Below are 13825 nucleotides of genomic sequence, written 5' to 3' on the forward strand. Positions count from 1 at the left end.
AAAAAGAAGGAGAAAAAGGAGTTCATAGGCAAAACTTGTGATATTGTGTCAACACTTTATTATGCATCACCACCATGCAAAATCACTGCTATGAACTTGCGCAGAAATCAAACTAGATATATTTCACACATTTATAACTTCAGATTGGCTGGCCACTTTGTCTCAAAGTGACTGAGTAAAGTTTCACACGCACTCGGAAAGTACAGCAAGAGTGTGTATGGTGTGCAAGTCACACAGAGATTCGTGTGTGAGAGCCAACAGATGAAACAATGGCAAATGATCTGCGATCTGCAACTGCGATTCATAAACCTTTGATAGTAAACACAATTTGTTCAATGCCCTTACCAGTGTAAACCTTTGAGGATCTGAGTCATTTGGAAGTCTTTATGTTACACTTTTTCATTGTATTTTAAAAACACTCCCAGATAGTAGAACCAATCCATCTAGATTTAATTGGCAATTTATATGTAGACAGTGTACATATTTGCAGACCAAATCCCTCTGCAGACCCCCCCCCCCAGCATCAGATTTAATGAGTTCAGCCTCATTTGTCCGGTGAAGACAACTGGCATTGCTGCTCGACAGGTGTGTTTTGTTGTTAGCTACATGCTGCATTGACAGTTTGAATGAGCTCCTTTGAGAGGTCACCCAATCAGCTAAGGCAGTGTCCATTGTTATGTATCAAATTAAACAAATCAATATGATTGGCCTGGTCCAGATAATAAAATAAAATAAAGTAAGAAAAAAAAAAACACAATACAAAAGCCACTTGACAAAAACAGTAAGAAAACTATGGAATAGTGGTGAGTCTGAGTTACACACTCACAAAATGTTGCAAATTTTATCATCTTCAACTTCAGCTCCGACATAATCTAAGCTTCAAATCAAATGACAAACACTTAAACGTGGTTCACCTCCGTCAATTTAAAAGAATCCTGTTTTCCACTGTAATAATAGCGTAGTCATTTGTTGAACAACTCATAAAAAAAAAAAAAAAAAAAAAAAAAAATAACAATTAAGAAATAATTTCCCAAAGTCATGTGGTTTTTATGGCACCTGTGGTATAATAGACAGCTCACTAATTAATCTCTTTACATCAGCTCACAGTATTACTTTAAATATGTGGTTGGTTAAAAAATATATCTTTACATAAATGTATTCTATGGTTGGATTCGGCCATTTCTTCAACTTAAATTCTTCATCTTTTCAGTGCTCTGTACCGTCGGCCCAGTGTTGTCTTGTCCAGTGTCTTCTACTATTGTTGCTTTTCATATTGCTCACCTGTTAAAAGGACAGAACTTGTTATGAAAAGCTTGATGTAATGGAAGTGCTCAACACATAAAGCAAAGAAAGGCAAGATGAAAGTGTGTTAACACAGAGATGTCCCAGCTCAGGTCGTGTTTTTGGACTAAGTTGTGTATTTGCGCATGTAAACATCACATCTCTGCCTTAGCCTTTATAATGTTTTTTGGGAGAACCAAAATTTGCATAGAGTGCTCTGTAATATTGAGGCAACACTTTATCCAGATTTCTAATTACTCTTTGTCATGTTGACAAGTGTTTCCTCCAATTTAAGTTTTGTCAGCAGTCAGTCAACGAAAACTATGAGGCATTCTAATGATGATCTGCAAGCTAAAATGAAATGGAAAGTCAGCAGCGTAGAGGATTCATTTCAAACGTTGCTTGCGTTTTCCCTGCTGGTTGCATGCGTGTCCTGATCAGTGGATTGTGTCTACACAACTGGTGCTCTCTTATTTTGAGGCAAAGCTTAGTGTTCAGCAATCCTGCGGATGTTTTTGAAAATTTTCAAGATTTTTGTTGAGCATTAACACTTATACACTTTCATGTTAAAGTGCAGTATGTGCACTGTAAGACAGAAACTTGCAAACCATCAATCAGTTACTTACCAGTCACCTGAACCAACACGGTCACTGCTGCAGCGTCACCTGTACCACAGCATGAACACCAGCAAAACACACGCAGCACGTTAGAATAAGTGCAGATAAGGATTAATTTAATAATTCGAAATACACAATTTGCTGCCTTCTCCTTCCATCACAGTCTTACCATGCATGTTTTGTCTGGTTCCTGCCTGTGCCTCATTAGCTCCTCCAACTTCAGCTCATCCTCCAGCTGCTGATCCAGATCATTCTCAAAGCTCTCCTCCTCTGCAGCACCAGCACTCCTAAGACTGATAACAGTAACAACAGGAAAGAGTTATAGGTAATTATTTTCAAGAAACACACATTGAGGTTAAAGAAGCTGAAATCCCGCCAACATGAAATCTCTTCTAACAACCGATACATTAATGAATTATATTTTTATATTTTTATAGTCTACTTATTGCTCCCGGGACCTGAGTCCTAATTTCGTACCATAAACATGTGAATTTGAGCTGGTATGACAATAAAGTTCCTTGAATCCTTGAATTAGAGTCAAATCAGTGGTTGATAGAAACATAGGAGACGATCTAATGTATAAAGTATTTGGCACACTCATCTGCACGAGACAAATCAGCACTACTACTAACAGTCTGGAGGAAGCAGCAAGGTGTGCCAAAACAGTTTTCAGGTTAAGCAGAGGCAGAAGATGAGCTGAGAAAGTGTAGAAAGAGCTTTGAATGTGAAAGGGTGAGTCTGCTCAAAAATAAAAAAAAAATTAAAAAAATAGCCAATGAGCCATAAAGATCAAATCCTATACAGTGTGACTGATATCTACCTTGGTTTATATACGAAAAAGGGACCTGCAGAGGTTGTGACCAGTAAGTCGCCACGTCCAAAGTCTGAGTCCACAGTGCTTTCAGTCTCACTTCCACCCTCTGTGGGAAAATGACACTTTTAAAAACAGCTGCTGTATAAAAATTCAAAGAGCAAAATACAAGCTTTCTTTCATTCACTTTTACCAGAATTGAGTTCCTTAACCAGTGATGACATTGTGTTGGTGATGGAGTCAGCAGCAATTAGCAGGTCATTCCTCAAATTTCTCCTTGGACCTTTGAAACACACAAAATAGTTGTAAACACAGAATCGCACACAGCTTCTAAACACATTCAGGGCGCCACATCCACAACCAAATGCTTCAGGGTGAGGCTGTGATACCTTGAGCGAAGGCCTCCTGAACATCCCCTCCCACGCCCATGAGTGAATCCTGAGGTGTGTGAGTCGGGGTTGTGCCAGCAGAGTCCGAGTGGATCGGTGTGGGGATCGGCCGGCTGATGGTGTGGCTGGGGGAAGAGCGTGGAGAGCCCGGACCCTGAGTCTGCAACACATGCAGACCATTTCACTGTTAACTACAGCGCTACAGCTAACAGCGCTGGCATTTTTAGGGGAGAAAACCATACTCAAATGTTACATCTGTAAGAAGAATTAACGCAATCTGGGTCAAAAGTTTTCTCATCAAATGAGGAATGCAATAAACGCCTCCTGATTTTCAGCACTCAAATCACAGCAATGAATTTTAAGTTAAAAAAAAAACAAAACAAAAAACCTACAAACAATTAGGTTCAATAATTTTTTAGGTCAAGAGAGAAGCTCAGTTGTCCTGACAGTTTTATAAACAATAATCATTTTATACATGCTAGAAACGTACGGTATGTGGAGCCATTAAGCCGTATTTGTTCAACATGCTGTTAGAACAGATTTTTCTCTCTAAAAGCAGTTACAGTTATTTCAACAGACCGAACCACAAGTTGGTGCTGTCTGGTGAAAGCTAAACTGAAGAATTACACACACAGTTCAGCTCACTTTTAAAAAAAAACTGTACATAAGAAGATTTTCACAAGACAGCAACAAAGTCTTTGTTTCAAACACGCATGCAATCATTCTGAATTTTAGTTTCAGTCTCATTTTGCTTCGCAGGTTTCACACTTACAGCTTGTTTCCGTTCCTCCTCCAGCTGAAAAACAACATTTTATGGCTCATGAAACAACAACCACATTGCAGTGAGCATTAAAAAAAAATAAAAAATCAGTCAGTATGCAGGACTTAACAAGCATGTGGCTTCCTCATGCAAGTTTAACGGATTAACATTGAACCTTTTAGGCTAATTAGATTGATATCCTCCCCACCTGATCCAGTATAGTAAGCAGTTTACATGGGCTCTGAGGAACTCCTGCTTCGTCTCACACCAAGGGTTATCCTTCTTTAAGGGGGGTAGACATGGTGTCCTCTAAGGTGCAATGGAGCATAATCCTAAACTCTGTATCCTGATCTTAACTCTGTCTGGGCTTCTTGTCTGAATGAGACACATTAGCATAGCATAGCTAGTCAGGAGTTTTTGTGACAGGGTTTTCAAACAATGTGTGTGACAGAGCACTTTTTGATTATCCAAATGTAACTGGAAAACAGCATTTGCAACAAAGACCAAAACAAATCCACTGATGGGTCTTTGAACAGGTCTAACACTAGACACCAAAACGAGAGCATACATATTTTGCTGAGGCTGTGAAATTTTTCAATATATTTAACTTTTGAACATATGAGAAACAGATGAAACAGATATTTCATCTGTTGCTCAAAATCTAGAAATCTAGGCCTCAGCAGAGCTTGACTATTAAAAATGTGCGCCCTCTAATGGACATGTTGGGTAACTGTTCACATTTCCTTATCTGCAAACTGCAGCATTTGCTTTACATTAGCTGGAGTGATCACCCACAGCAGCTGGGAGAAATTGTAACACAAGGGAAATTCATCATGTGGCCATGTGGCTTACCACCTGCCTCTAAATGAGAAACAAAAAAAAAAATACATGCTACAGTACACACGTTCACATATTCTGATAAGCTGCAACAGAACTGATCCTGGCCAAGAAACAAACCTTGAAACAAATCCTTAACCTCACTGTTCCCCAGAGGAAACAGTCACTGTGTTCGTTCAGTGATCTTGAAGGCATCTTAGCTGTATTCCCTATCTGAGCGGTGTGATGTCAGAAAGATGAAAGGTACGTCTGTAGTACCTTGAGAAGCATCATTAGTTGCTCCAGCTGCACCATGAGTTCCCTGCGACTCTCCTGCAGAGTAGACATTCTTTGTTCAAGCTCATCTTTGCGTTGCCTAACAGAGGAAAGAAGTTGTACCAGGTGATGATAGCATAACGTCACAACAGTAGCAATATGGCAAAAATGTGCATCTTCAGACTCTAACATTTGCTGTTCAGATTAGGAAAAAGGCAAGCAATTATGACACGTGTGTTGTATTGCACCTTAAGCTAAAACGGCTGTTATGAACATACTACATTGTTCAGGATTAGAATAGTTACCTGAGAAGACGTAGCTCAGCCAGCAGAGTGGGGTTCTGCTGACCTTTGTCAGGTGGTGGCTGGGAAGCCTCCTCATGCTGAAGGCGTAGCCGCTGGATTTCCTGCAGGATTTCTCTGTGACAGGGAGAAAACGTGCAATCACAGTACGTGCTTCAGACTTGGGTTGGCTTGCATGATCCTAGGTCAACAGAAAATATATGTAAAGTGCATTTTGCTCCTATGCCTCACATCTGATGATGTTTAAATCTCAACTTAAAACTGCAATAACTGATTGTTTTTGCCACTTGGTGGCAGCAGAAACAAGCTGTGAACACAACATTTCATCGCCTTGGTAATTTACACAACCAGCAGATAAGGAGCAACATTAATTTCTGTCCAAACCTCACTCTCTTTCAGCTGCTTCTGGTCTCTACCAACTCCTAAAGGAAATATCTGCCTGTTTAAAAGCTAAACATTCCAATAAGTTCACCAGCTAATCACTGACTTTGTCTGCCATTTGGTGCAGGACCGGTTGGTATGAGAGTGATGATGGTTATGGGGCTGGAAAACCAGAAAACTGAGGTGAAGGACACTATAGATCATTTTCGCAACAGATGTTTTGACTTGTCATTGCAGGAAAAGCACAGGTGTTGCTAATAAAACAAAACAATGGCTCAGTTCTGTTCAAGTGTCCCTGAAAGCCCTGACAGTGTGACAGTGAGCCTGTAAAGCTCCGTAGAGCTGAAGGGAACTGAAGCGTCCGGTGATAATTCTTCTGTTTCTCACCACAAGGGACCCCTGTCTTATATTAATAGTCATGTGAGCCATTGTTTTACATAAAAAAATTAATTATATCTGTCTTAAAAGCTACACGCGTGATCACTGTTGCCTATAATCAAGCTTTTGTCTCCACTTGGGTGTCATTATTCTTTATGTATTGATCTCATTTTAATGTTAAATTTGCAGTTAATGGTAAGTCTACCTAACTAATGTTTTGAACAGCACAATTAGTTACCTCCTTTACAATGTTAATATTTAGGAAGGAAATCACATTTTAGTAATGTTTGCTTGTAATGATAATGATAATAAATGTGCTTTAGGTTCATATGTTTTGTCAGACCAGGAATCCCTTTACTCACAAGGTGCATTTCACGTTGTGGATTTGAAAAAAGAGGAGACAAACACAAAAGGTTTGAGTAGTATCACTGAGGCAGTCGTCCCTAACCTGTTTTTGCTCTCGAGCTCAGCAATGAGCTGCCTCTGCTGTTTGTTGGCATCCAGATAGCAGGGCAGGTCTGTGGGGACCCTCTGCTGTTGAGCCTGTTGGTGAAACCAAGCAAGAGACTTCACGTGAAACTGGCTTTACCTCTGGATGATGTCACCCACTACCTTATCTCATATCTCACGGGGAGGAGGGGGGACAAAACAGTCAAGTCACCAGCCATCCATCAAGACCTGATCAGAGCATAAACGGGCACATAAGTCAGGTTAGAAATCCCCATCTGAAAATCCCTCCATCATCTTAGCAATAAGAGGAACTGAAATCCCATAGGTAGGGTACTTTCATCTCACCAATGACAGATTTTTGGCAGTGGAGACATGGACACAAAAATGCCATGATATTGTGTGCAATAAATGTCTCATACACACACACACATACTGTACAGATATCTCACCGCAGCATCAGCAGCCAGTCTAGCAGCATAGCGGGCAATAAGACTGTGCTCCTCATCCTGATGGTTACTGCTCTCCAGCAAACTGATCAAGAGGAAAATCGAGATGGGAGTCACAACATGAAACAGTTGGTTCACAGCTACACCAGATGAAGGGAAAAAAAAAATCTAAGAAAGTTAAGTTTGTTCAAGCGCCGGATTAGTACATCAGCTGGAAACTTTCATGAGTTTTACAACAACGGCACACGTAATCATGCTAAGCTACTTATGTAAAACTACAAAAGCAGGAATGAAGTTGGGTTATCATATAAAACTCAAGGGGAAGTAATCATTCACTCTGTATCTAAAGACCAGAGAAGTTGCTTATGGTCTGATCACTTGATACAGTAAAAGGAATATGGTTATGTATTTGCAAGCATGTGCACAGTAGTAACACTCAAACACACTCCAATTGTAAGGTATGGAGGGTTCGACAGGGCTGTTAATATAACACGGAAAGCCAAAATGATAAGATGACACCGAAACCAGCTCTAAAACAAACACACACACACATACAAGCACATTAGTGTGCACACACACAGAGGATAAAGGCAACTGTGTTTTCACAGGATGAGGAGACAATTTGGCATATTCCCACTGAAAAAATAAAAATCTGTCCGTGTACACAGTTTTGATTTGTTTTTAAAAATATCACAAGAGTTACAGGACCAAACACACCAAACTCATTTTAGAGGTGTCTTTATAAAGGAGGCAGTCAAGTCTGAGAAAAACAGCACCTAGAAAATGATGTGTGTATGTATGTAAGTTAAGCATGAGGTACCAATTAACATACAAATCTTCCCCAAGATAATGTGATTTCAGTCAAAGACAACAGTAAGCACATTTTATGACTGAGATGATGTTGAACTCAATATCATGTAGTCATGTGTATGCTCACAAGGTCTTTAAAAGACTCAAATATATTTTCCTTGTAGAAATAAACTATACAAATCAGTCAAAAACAACTAATGCGGCTGAATAACAATAATATCGAGGTGACTAATCTGTAACAGTGACAGCATGCAGCGTTAGGGCTGTAACACACTCAGAATAACGTTAGGTTAAGGGAAGGATGGCGACGTGGTAGTTCAGCAGAGCAAATAGCTTCCACTGGTGGCTGGCAAACACAGCACCACACCAACTAACCATGTTTTGGGGTTGTTTTGGAGTAGATTCACATAGAGGCCAATCAGAGCATGTTCGTCAGCAAGTCTATCAGCAACATCGAGGTTGTAGTTCAACCTGGAACAGTGCAGGGTTTCACAAAACATAAAAAAAAACCCCATTACATTACATTGCACAGGTGACAACAGAGGGACAGGCAGTGAGAGGAGAGAGGAAGCAGAGAGAGAAAAGGAGAGAACGCAACAAAAGGGAAAAGGAGGAGGAGGAGAGAGGGTGAAAAGCAACCATTCATGGGTGACTAGAGAGAAACAAGGCCATATTATGTTTGGAAGAAACAGTGCTGACATGTCCCATTAAAGACATATCCGACACTACAAGCCACATGCACTCTTTACGCTATACAAACATCAATCACTTAGTGCTTTATCATTAAAGCTATTGAAAGTCATTGTTTTTGAATCAAACAACCCACCCGCCCGCTCAAGATATGTTAAACATGCAGTGTTTTTGATGTCGCTCCCTCATTCACACAGGCTTTCCACCTGCATTGTAAACCTCTATAGCAACCTGCTATCGTTACGGGGGGAGCAATCGGGAATTAGCTGTCATCATAAAATGTCTCAAAACAGAATCAGAATCAGAATTCCTTTGTTAATCCACGGGGGGAAATTCTTTAAAAGCTGGTAAAACAGTGGCAACTATGAAGAAATATACACATCCAGAAAAAAAGATAATAAATATGTTTCACATTACACATTGTCATTTAATCCACTGTGAATATTGGTATTGTCAATATAAATATTCTATGGTGCAGCTTTAACAGAAAGCCTGCCTTACAAACTGGGGGAGACGACATTTGAAAGATGTGACCATTAACCTGTTAGAAAGTTTATTGTCTTGCGTTACGGGAGGTGTAAGGATCCAGGACCAAGATAAACGCTAAATCGCTAACTTGAGTTTAACTGTGTACTGCAGCTGTTTAAAAAATCAAGGATTTTATAAGTTTTGGAATGTAATCAGTTAGTCTCAGTCATTGTTGTGCAAAAGCTAATCAGTAAGGGTACATAACCTGTATTATGTAGTGTGTCAGCCTGCCCAGACCGTGACCGCAGAGCCAGGTGCTCTGATATGCACATCAAGAATAACCCAAAGCTCCCCATTCACTCATCACATCTGTACGTTTTCTATAAGTCTCTGTTATGAAAGGGAGTAGTGTTCCCTAAAGAAACACTTTCTTCATCAGGTGCACGTACAGAGCATCGCCATGGACCTTTACTATCAAAACATCAACAGCACACTTATCCAAAATTCAATATAAACAGCAAATTAAGAAAAAAAACCCCCAAAAAAACAAGTTAATGCCATTTCAGCTAAACGTGCTCACATACATCATGAATAGTGAGCCTGACAATGTGTAGGGCTACTATTTACCTGATTTACCTAATAGAGGTGATTGAGGGTATCACTCAGTGGCTCACATTAGAAACAGTATTTCCCATTTTTATGTGAAGGAAAAGATTGTCGTAGACACTTGAAAATAATTGTCAGTGATCTTTATGACGCACGCTTTGTCTATTGTCTTTGAAATAGCCCCTTGAGTACAACAACATAAAACCCTCTATAAGAAAACTGGTTCACTAATAGTTTCCTCAGGACGATGAGTGCTCCAGTTTATGCCCTATGATTATTATCTATATCAGATCACATGCATTTGATCACACAAAGGCATTCTCATATGCACACCTGTGTCACTTACCCTCTCCCTTTCAACAGATGTGGAGCAGCCCCAGTCAAGGGCTTTCTTTGCTCAACAACATCATTCTTGCTGTAAGGCAAGCCATTTACATTCAGCACAAGAAAACCACAGAGAAAAGAAAGAGCACAGTGAGACTCTAATGTTCACACACACACTTTGGAAAATAAAGGGAAAGAAAATAAAGACAGTGTGGGCCACAGAGTCTACAGGGGCACGGCGCCTTTAGGGAGCATGGCAGACTGAAAGGATCTGCTGTAAAATCCAGGACATCCATTGTTGGGCTGTTGTACTCACTTTTTGGTGGAGTAAGGGTTCCCTGATGTCGGCATGGAGTGGGAGAGTGAGTAGTCATTGGTAATGTTCACTGGTCTTGGTGGCCTGGACAGGAAACAAAAGTTGCCGTATGTTTTTCTTAATCCAAAACTGACATGTTTTCAATCATGTGGATTTCCTTCAACTTTATAATTTCTGAATTTCCATTTTGGTAGATGACTTGCTGACCATATGTATCAGCATATGGCAGCCAAGTCAGATATGATTAGTTGTGCAGGGTGTGTTACACAGAGAAAACATGCAGTCAGTGGAAGGAAAGTGTTTACAAAGAAATTAACAATAGTGACCGTCAGTACGTTAGGATAGATGGGACCTGACAGCACTGTATATAATTAGGACAATACGAAGGATTCACATATACAGTAACAAGAATGTACAAAGACACATTTTGTTAAATAATCAAAGCAAACTCACCACGTATCTCTGAGGAAAGTGCAGAACAAGAAAAGGAATGAACATAATTTATTACAATCAGCCCAGCAAAGATTACACCAATTGTAGAAATTTCATTTGAGCTGTTATTAGCTTATAATGGATGTATTGATATCTGTATATATTTCAGCAAATTAGTAACAAACAGCTACACTACAGAACATCCTATCTTAGAGTACGTCTTGGACTCAGTTCTTTGATGTCCAACTTCAAAAAAAAGTATCAGATTTTTTTAACTCACAAATACTGATATCAGCAACAATGAATTCATAAATTCAGAGGACATTCAGCAAATTTTTACCTTCAGTGTGAAGATAAAAGAAGGATTTTTGCACCAATCTACACCTGATCAACAACACCAGAGCGCTACAAAATCTGTGCTTGTGGAGGCTTTAGTTTCCTTATTCATAAAACGACACAAATCATCAGTCAAGTCAGGGAAAAGGTAGCAGCAGCGATGCCGATTACTATCATTCCCAAGGCTATAATTAAGCCTCATTGATCAGTTGACCTAAGAGATTGACTGGAACTCACCTCAAACTTCGAGGCAGAGACACGATAATTATCAGCTGAGGGATAAAATCAAATATTTCTGAAGTAGTATTCGGAGGCTATGAAAATAACACAACTCTCTGACTGAGAACAGGATTCCTTTCAGTGTTTTAAAGAAAAAAAAAAAGCAAGAAGATGAACTTACACAATATGAGCTAGGTTGAGAGGTTTCTCTGGCATTTCGGGAAACATGGGGTGAAGAGGCTCTCTGCTGGATGCACAGCTCAGTGACTTACTGAGGGCATGGGATAGCTTCTTAGCAGGGGATTTCTGGAGAGAAACACAGGAGTGAGGTGACAAGACACTATTTTCTTTTCAAAACACACGGTGAGACTGCCACCTGCAACCTGCAACCATTCAGCATCCCTACACTGCGGTGAAGCAGAACAAAAAAATAGCCACTATGACTAGTCCGGTGCAGACACACCTCCCTTCGCCCGCCCCTCTCCTCCTCTCCTTACCCATGACGTATACTCCTTCATTTGATGCTGGTTGCTATGGGAACCGCTGGCATGCCCCCTCCAGAAGCAGTCCTGACAGAGCTGGTAATTATGACATTGCTGGCAGCGGTAGCGGAAGCCCATCATACTCTCAGTATGGCAGTAGGAGCACTCAACCGGGTGAAAGACTGCAGGGAGGAGAGGAGGGGTCAGACACACACACACACACACACACACATGCAGATGGACAAACATGCACACAAACAGATGTGGTAGTAAACCCAGATATTTTGCACATTGCAATGAACAGAGGATTAATTTCTACTTAATTTAAGGACAGATGCGCTATTGAGTCTGTTTAGATGACAACATACATCTCATTTTAACTGCACAAATCAGTGCGACTCCAGCATGCAGTGAGCATGTGACAGCATTTCTCCTACTCACTTGGAGGTGACTGGTGATGGCGAGTGCATCACAAATACACACAAGCAGACTCACAATTATACACAAGGTGTAAAGTCCCTATGGGTCATCTTCAGCGGAGGTGTGTGTGTGTGTGTGTCTGCATGTGTTTGTCTGGTTGACTGACTGTGTGTGTGGTGACTCAAGATTATGATGCAAGCCTGGACTTTACACCCTCCCAGCCCTGCTAAGTCTCCTGTTTATAAATACTCTGTGTGGTGTCTTACCGTTCTCCACGTTGGCGAGCCGGTGCATGAGTGGTAACCACACCAGACACTGAGGGGGCGGGTCTGACATCAATGTATCCAGGAAAATATTGAGGGAGACCTTTTTCTGCATACATTCGGAGCAGAGGAGAGGTGAGATTACACAGAGAAAAAAAAATCAGCGCGTCAATGCTAAAACAATCACAGATTCACTAATATTACACTCTGTGGTTAATGAGCCCCTCACCTGCTGTGCAAAGCACATTCTTGCAGCTTGTTCCGTGTAACCAAAAGAAGGTCCCTCAAAAACCGCCATAGGTAATTTGAGAACCTCCCTAAGAAATTGGTCAAACTGCGGGTGCACCATTATTCCAGTGGAATCTGATATCTGTGAAAAAATATCTGGGAACAATGTAGAGAGACATTATACAAATGAATCAAACTAATTGTCAGTTGCCACCACAGTGGGCTAATTACAGTATAACACAATCCAATAATTATCCCACTTATTTGTGCAAACAAATCAAAGAAAAAGCAGTTATTCAAATCAAGCCGGCAACACAGCCCCCCCCTCACAAGCTATTGCGACTGCTCCCACGGATTTTGTAGATTATGTAATAAACTCTGTCCTTCTGATAATGAATAATGACTTCTTCCAGCCATGAAGAGCCGGGCCAGTACTGCTTCTTCTTTTAGGAACAATAGACTACGCACAGACACAGATACAGAATACAGACACTAATAAGTCTGCATTAGAAATTCCAAAGCAGTACATTACTTACACTGGAAAATGTATGAACTTTACAAAGACAATTAGTTGATTTATTACAGGTAAAATTTCTGTTTTTCAGTTCATTTTTCACAATTAAATGTAAAATAAGGATTTGCTGTGTGGCTTACATCTTAATTTATCCAGAATTTTCCCTCCACAGATGGTTGCTAAGGCCATCTTCACAACAAAGACAGATATCTTGCCATGGCCCTCCCTAAAAGGAGCAAACACATTTTACATTATGGTCATAGATTCATTTAAAAGAAGCTGTCAAGGTCTAGGATCCTATGGACTCAACCGTTTTTCTAAAAAAGCACAACCTTTAAAGGCAAACTTGAATCAGAGTGATCACCGTCTTAAAAAATGTTTAACTTGGCTTTAAGCATCTCTCGCACTCTGCACAAAGATGTTGTGACATTACAAAGGTAAATAGTCTGTATTTTCACTCCACTTTGGCTTCACTTCAGAGTCACATTTCACACTACATTAGCTCACGTCAAAACCTCAGACGCAAAAGTACACAACCAGCCGCCGCCTGACAAGTGACATGTTACTCACGGGTCATAGGCTGCCAGCAGGAAGTTGAGCAGCAAGCTGATGGACTGTTCCACATTGATCTGGTGGGTGGTGGGCATGCGCTTGTTCAGCTGGTAAAAAATGGTGGACAGTACCATTTCTAGACGAGCCACAGAGAGGTCAGCGTTAAGGTCCATGGCGTTGATGCCGTTCTCTCGGAAAGCCTCAATGACATTCCAAATGTCAACCAAATGTACTGAAGAGCAAAGAGGAAACCTGACT

The 13825-nt window shown here is 40.5% G+C and overlaps 1 protein-coding gene across 15 annotated transcripts in view; it reads right to left on the minus strand.

Annotated features, from left to right (window-relative positions):
* Positions 1-35: 35 nt before the first annotated feature.
* The window catches only part of dtna (dystrobrevin, alpha), a 20151-nt gene continuing 6361 nt past the window's right edge, over positions 36-13825 (minus strand). For 6 of the 15 annotated variants that reach the window (XM_046408190.1, XM_046408187.1, XM_046408189.1 and 3 more), the window contains 21 exons: positions 13586-13799; positions 13156-13241; positions 12503-12657; positions 12277-12382; positions 11606-11772; positions 11290-11414; positions 10575-10583; positions 10122-10205; positions 9828-9896; positions 8093-8188; positions 6911-6992; positions 6460-6554; positions 5256-5369; positions 4954-5050; positions 3871-3894; positions 3099-3258; positions 2903-2992; positions 2719-2818; positions 2068-2191; positions 1908-1946; positions 36-1281 (listed from right to left, as the gene is read on the minus strand). In XM_046408190.1, coding sequence (XP_046264146.1) covers positions 1929-1946; positions 2068-2191; positions 2719-2818; positions 2903-2992; positions 3099-3258; positions 3871-3894; positions 4954-5050; positions 5256-5369; positions 6460-6554; positions 6911-6992; positions 8093-8188; positions 9828-9896; positions 10122-10205; positions 10575-10583; positions 11290-11414; positions 11606-11772; positions 12277-12382; positions 12503-12657; positions 13156-13241; positions 13586-13799 — 2015 coding nt within the window. In that variant the 3' untranslated portion in view covers positions 36-1281; positions 1908-1928. The remainder of the gene's footprint in view (positions 1282-1907; positions 1947-2067; positions 2192-2718; positions 2819-2902; positions 2993-3098; positions 3259-3870; positions 3895-4953; positions 5051-5255; positions 5370-6459; positions 6555-6910; positions 6993-8092; positions 8189-9827; positions 9897-10121; positions 10206-10574; positions 10584-11289; positions 11415-11605; positions 11773-12276; positions 12383-12502; positions 12658-13155; positions 13242-13585; positions 13800-13825) is intronic. The other 9 variants (XM_046408186.1, XM_046408191.1, XM_046408185.1 and 6 more) reach the window with 9 other exon arrangements.

The sequence above is a fragment of the Scatophagus argus genome, chromosome 13 (assembly GCF_020382885.2).
Source record: "Scatophagus argus isolate fScaArg1 chromosome 13, fScaArg1.pri, whole genome shotgun sequence".
In the NCBI taxonomy this organism is placed as follows: Eukaryota; Metazoa; Chordata; class Actinopteri; family Scatophagidae; genus Scatophagus; species Scatophagus argus.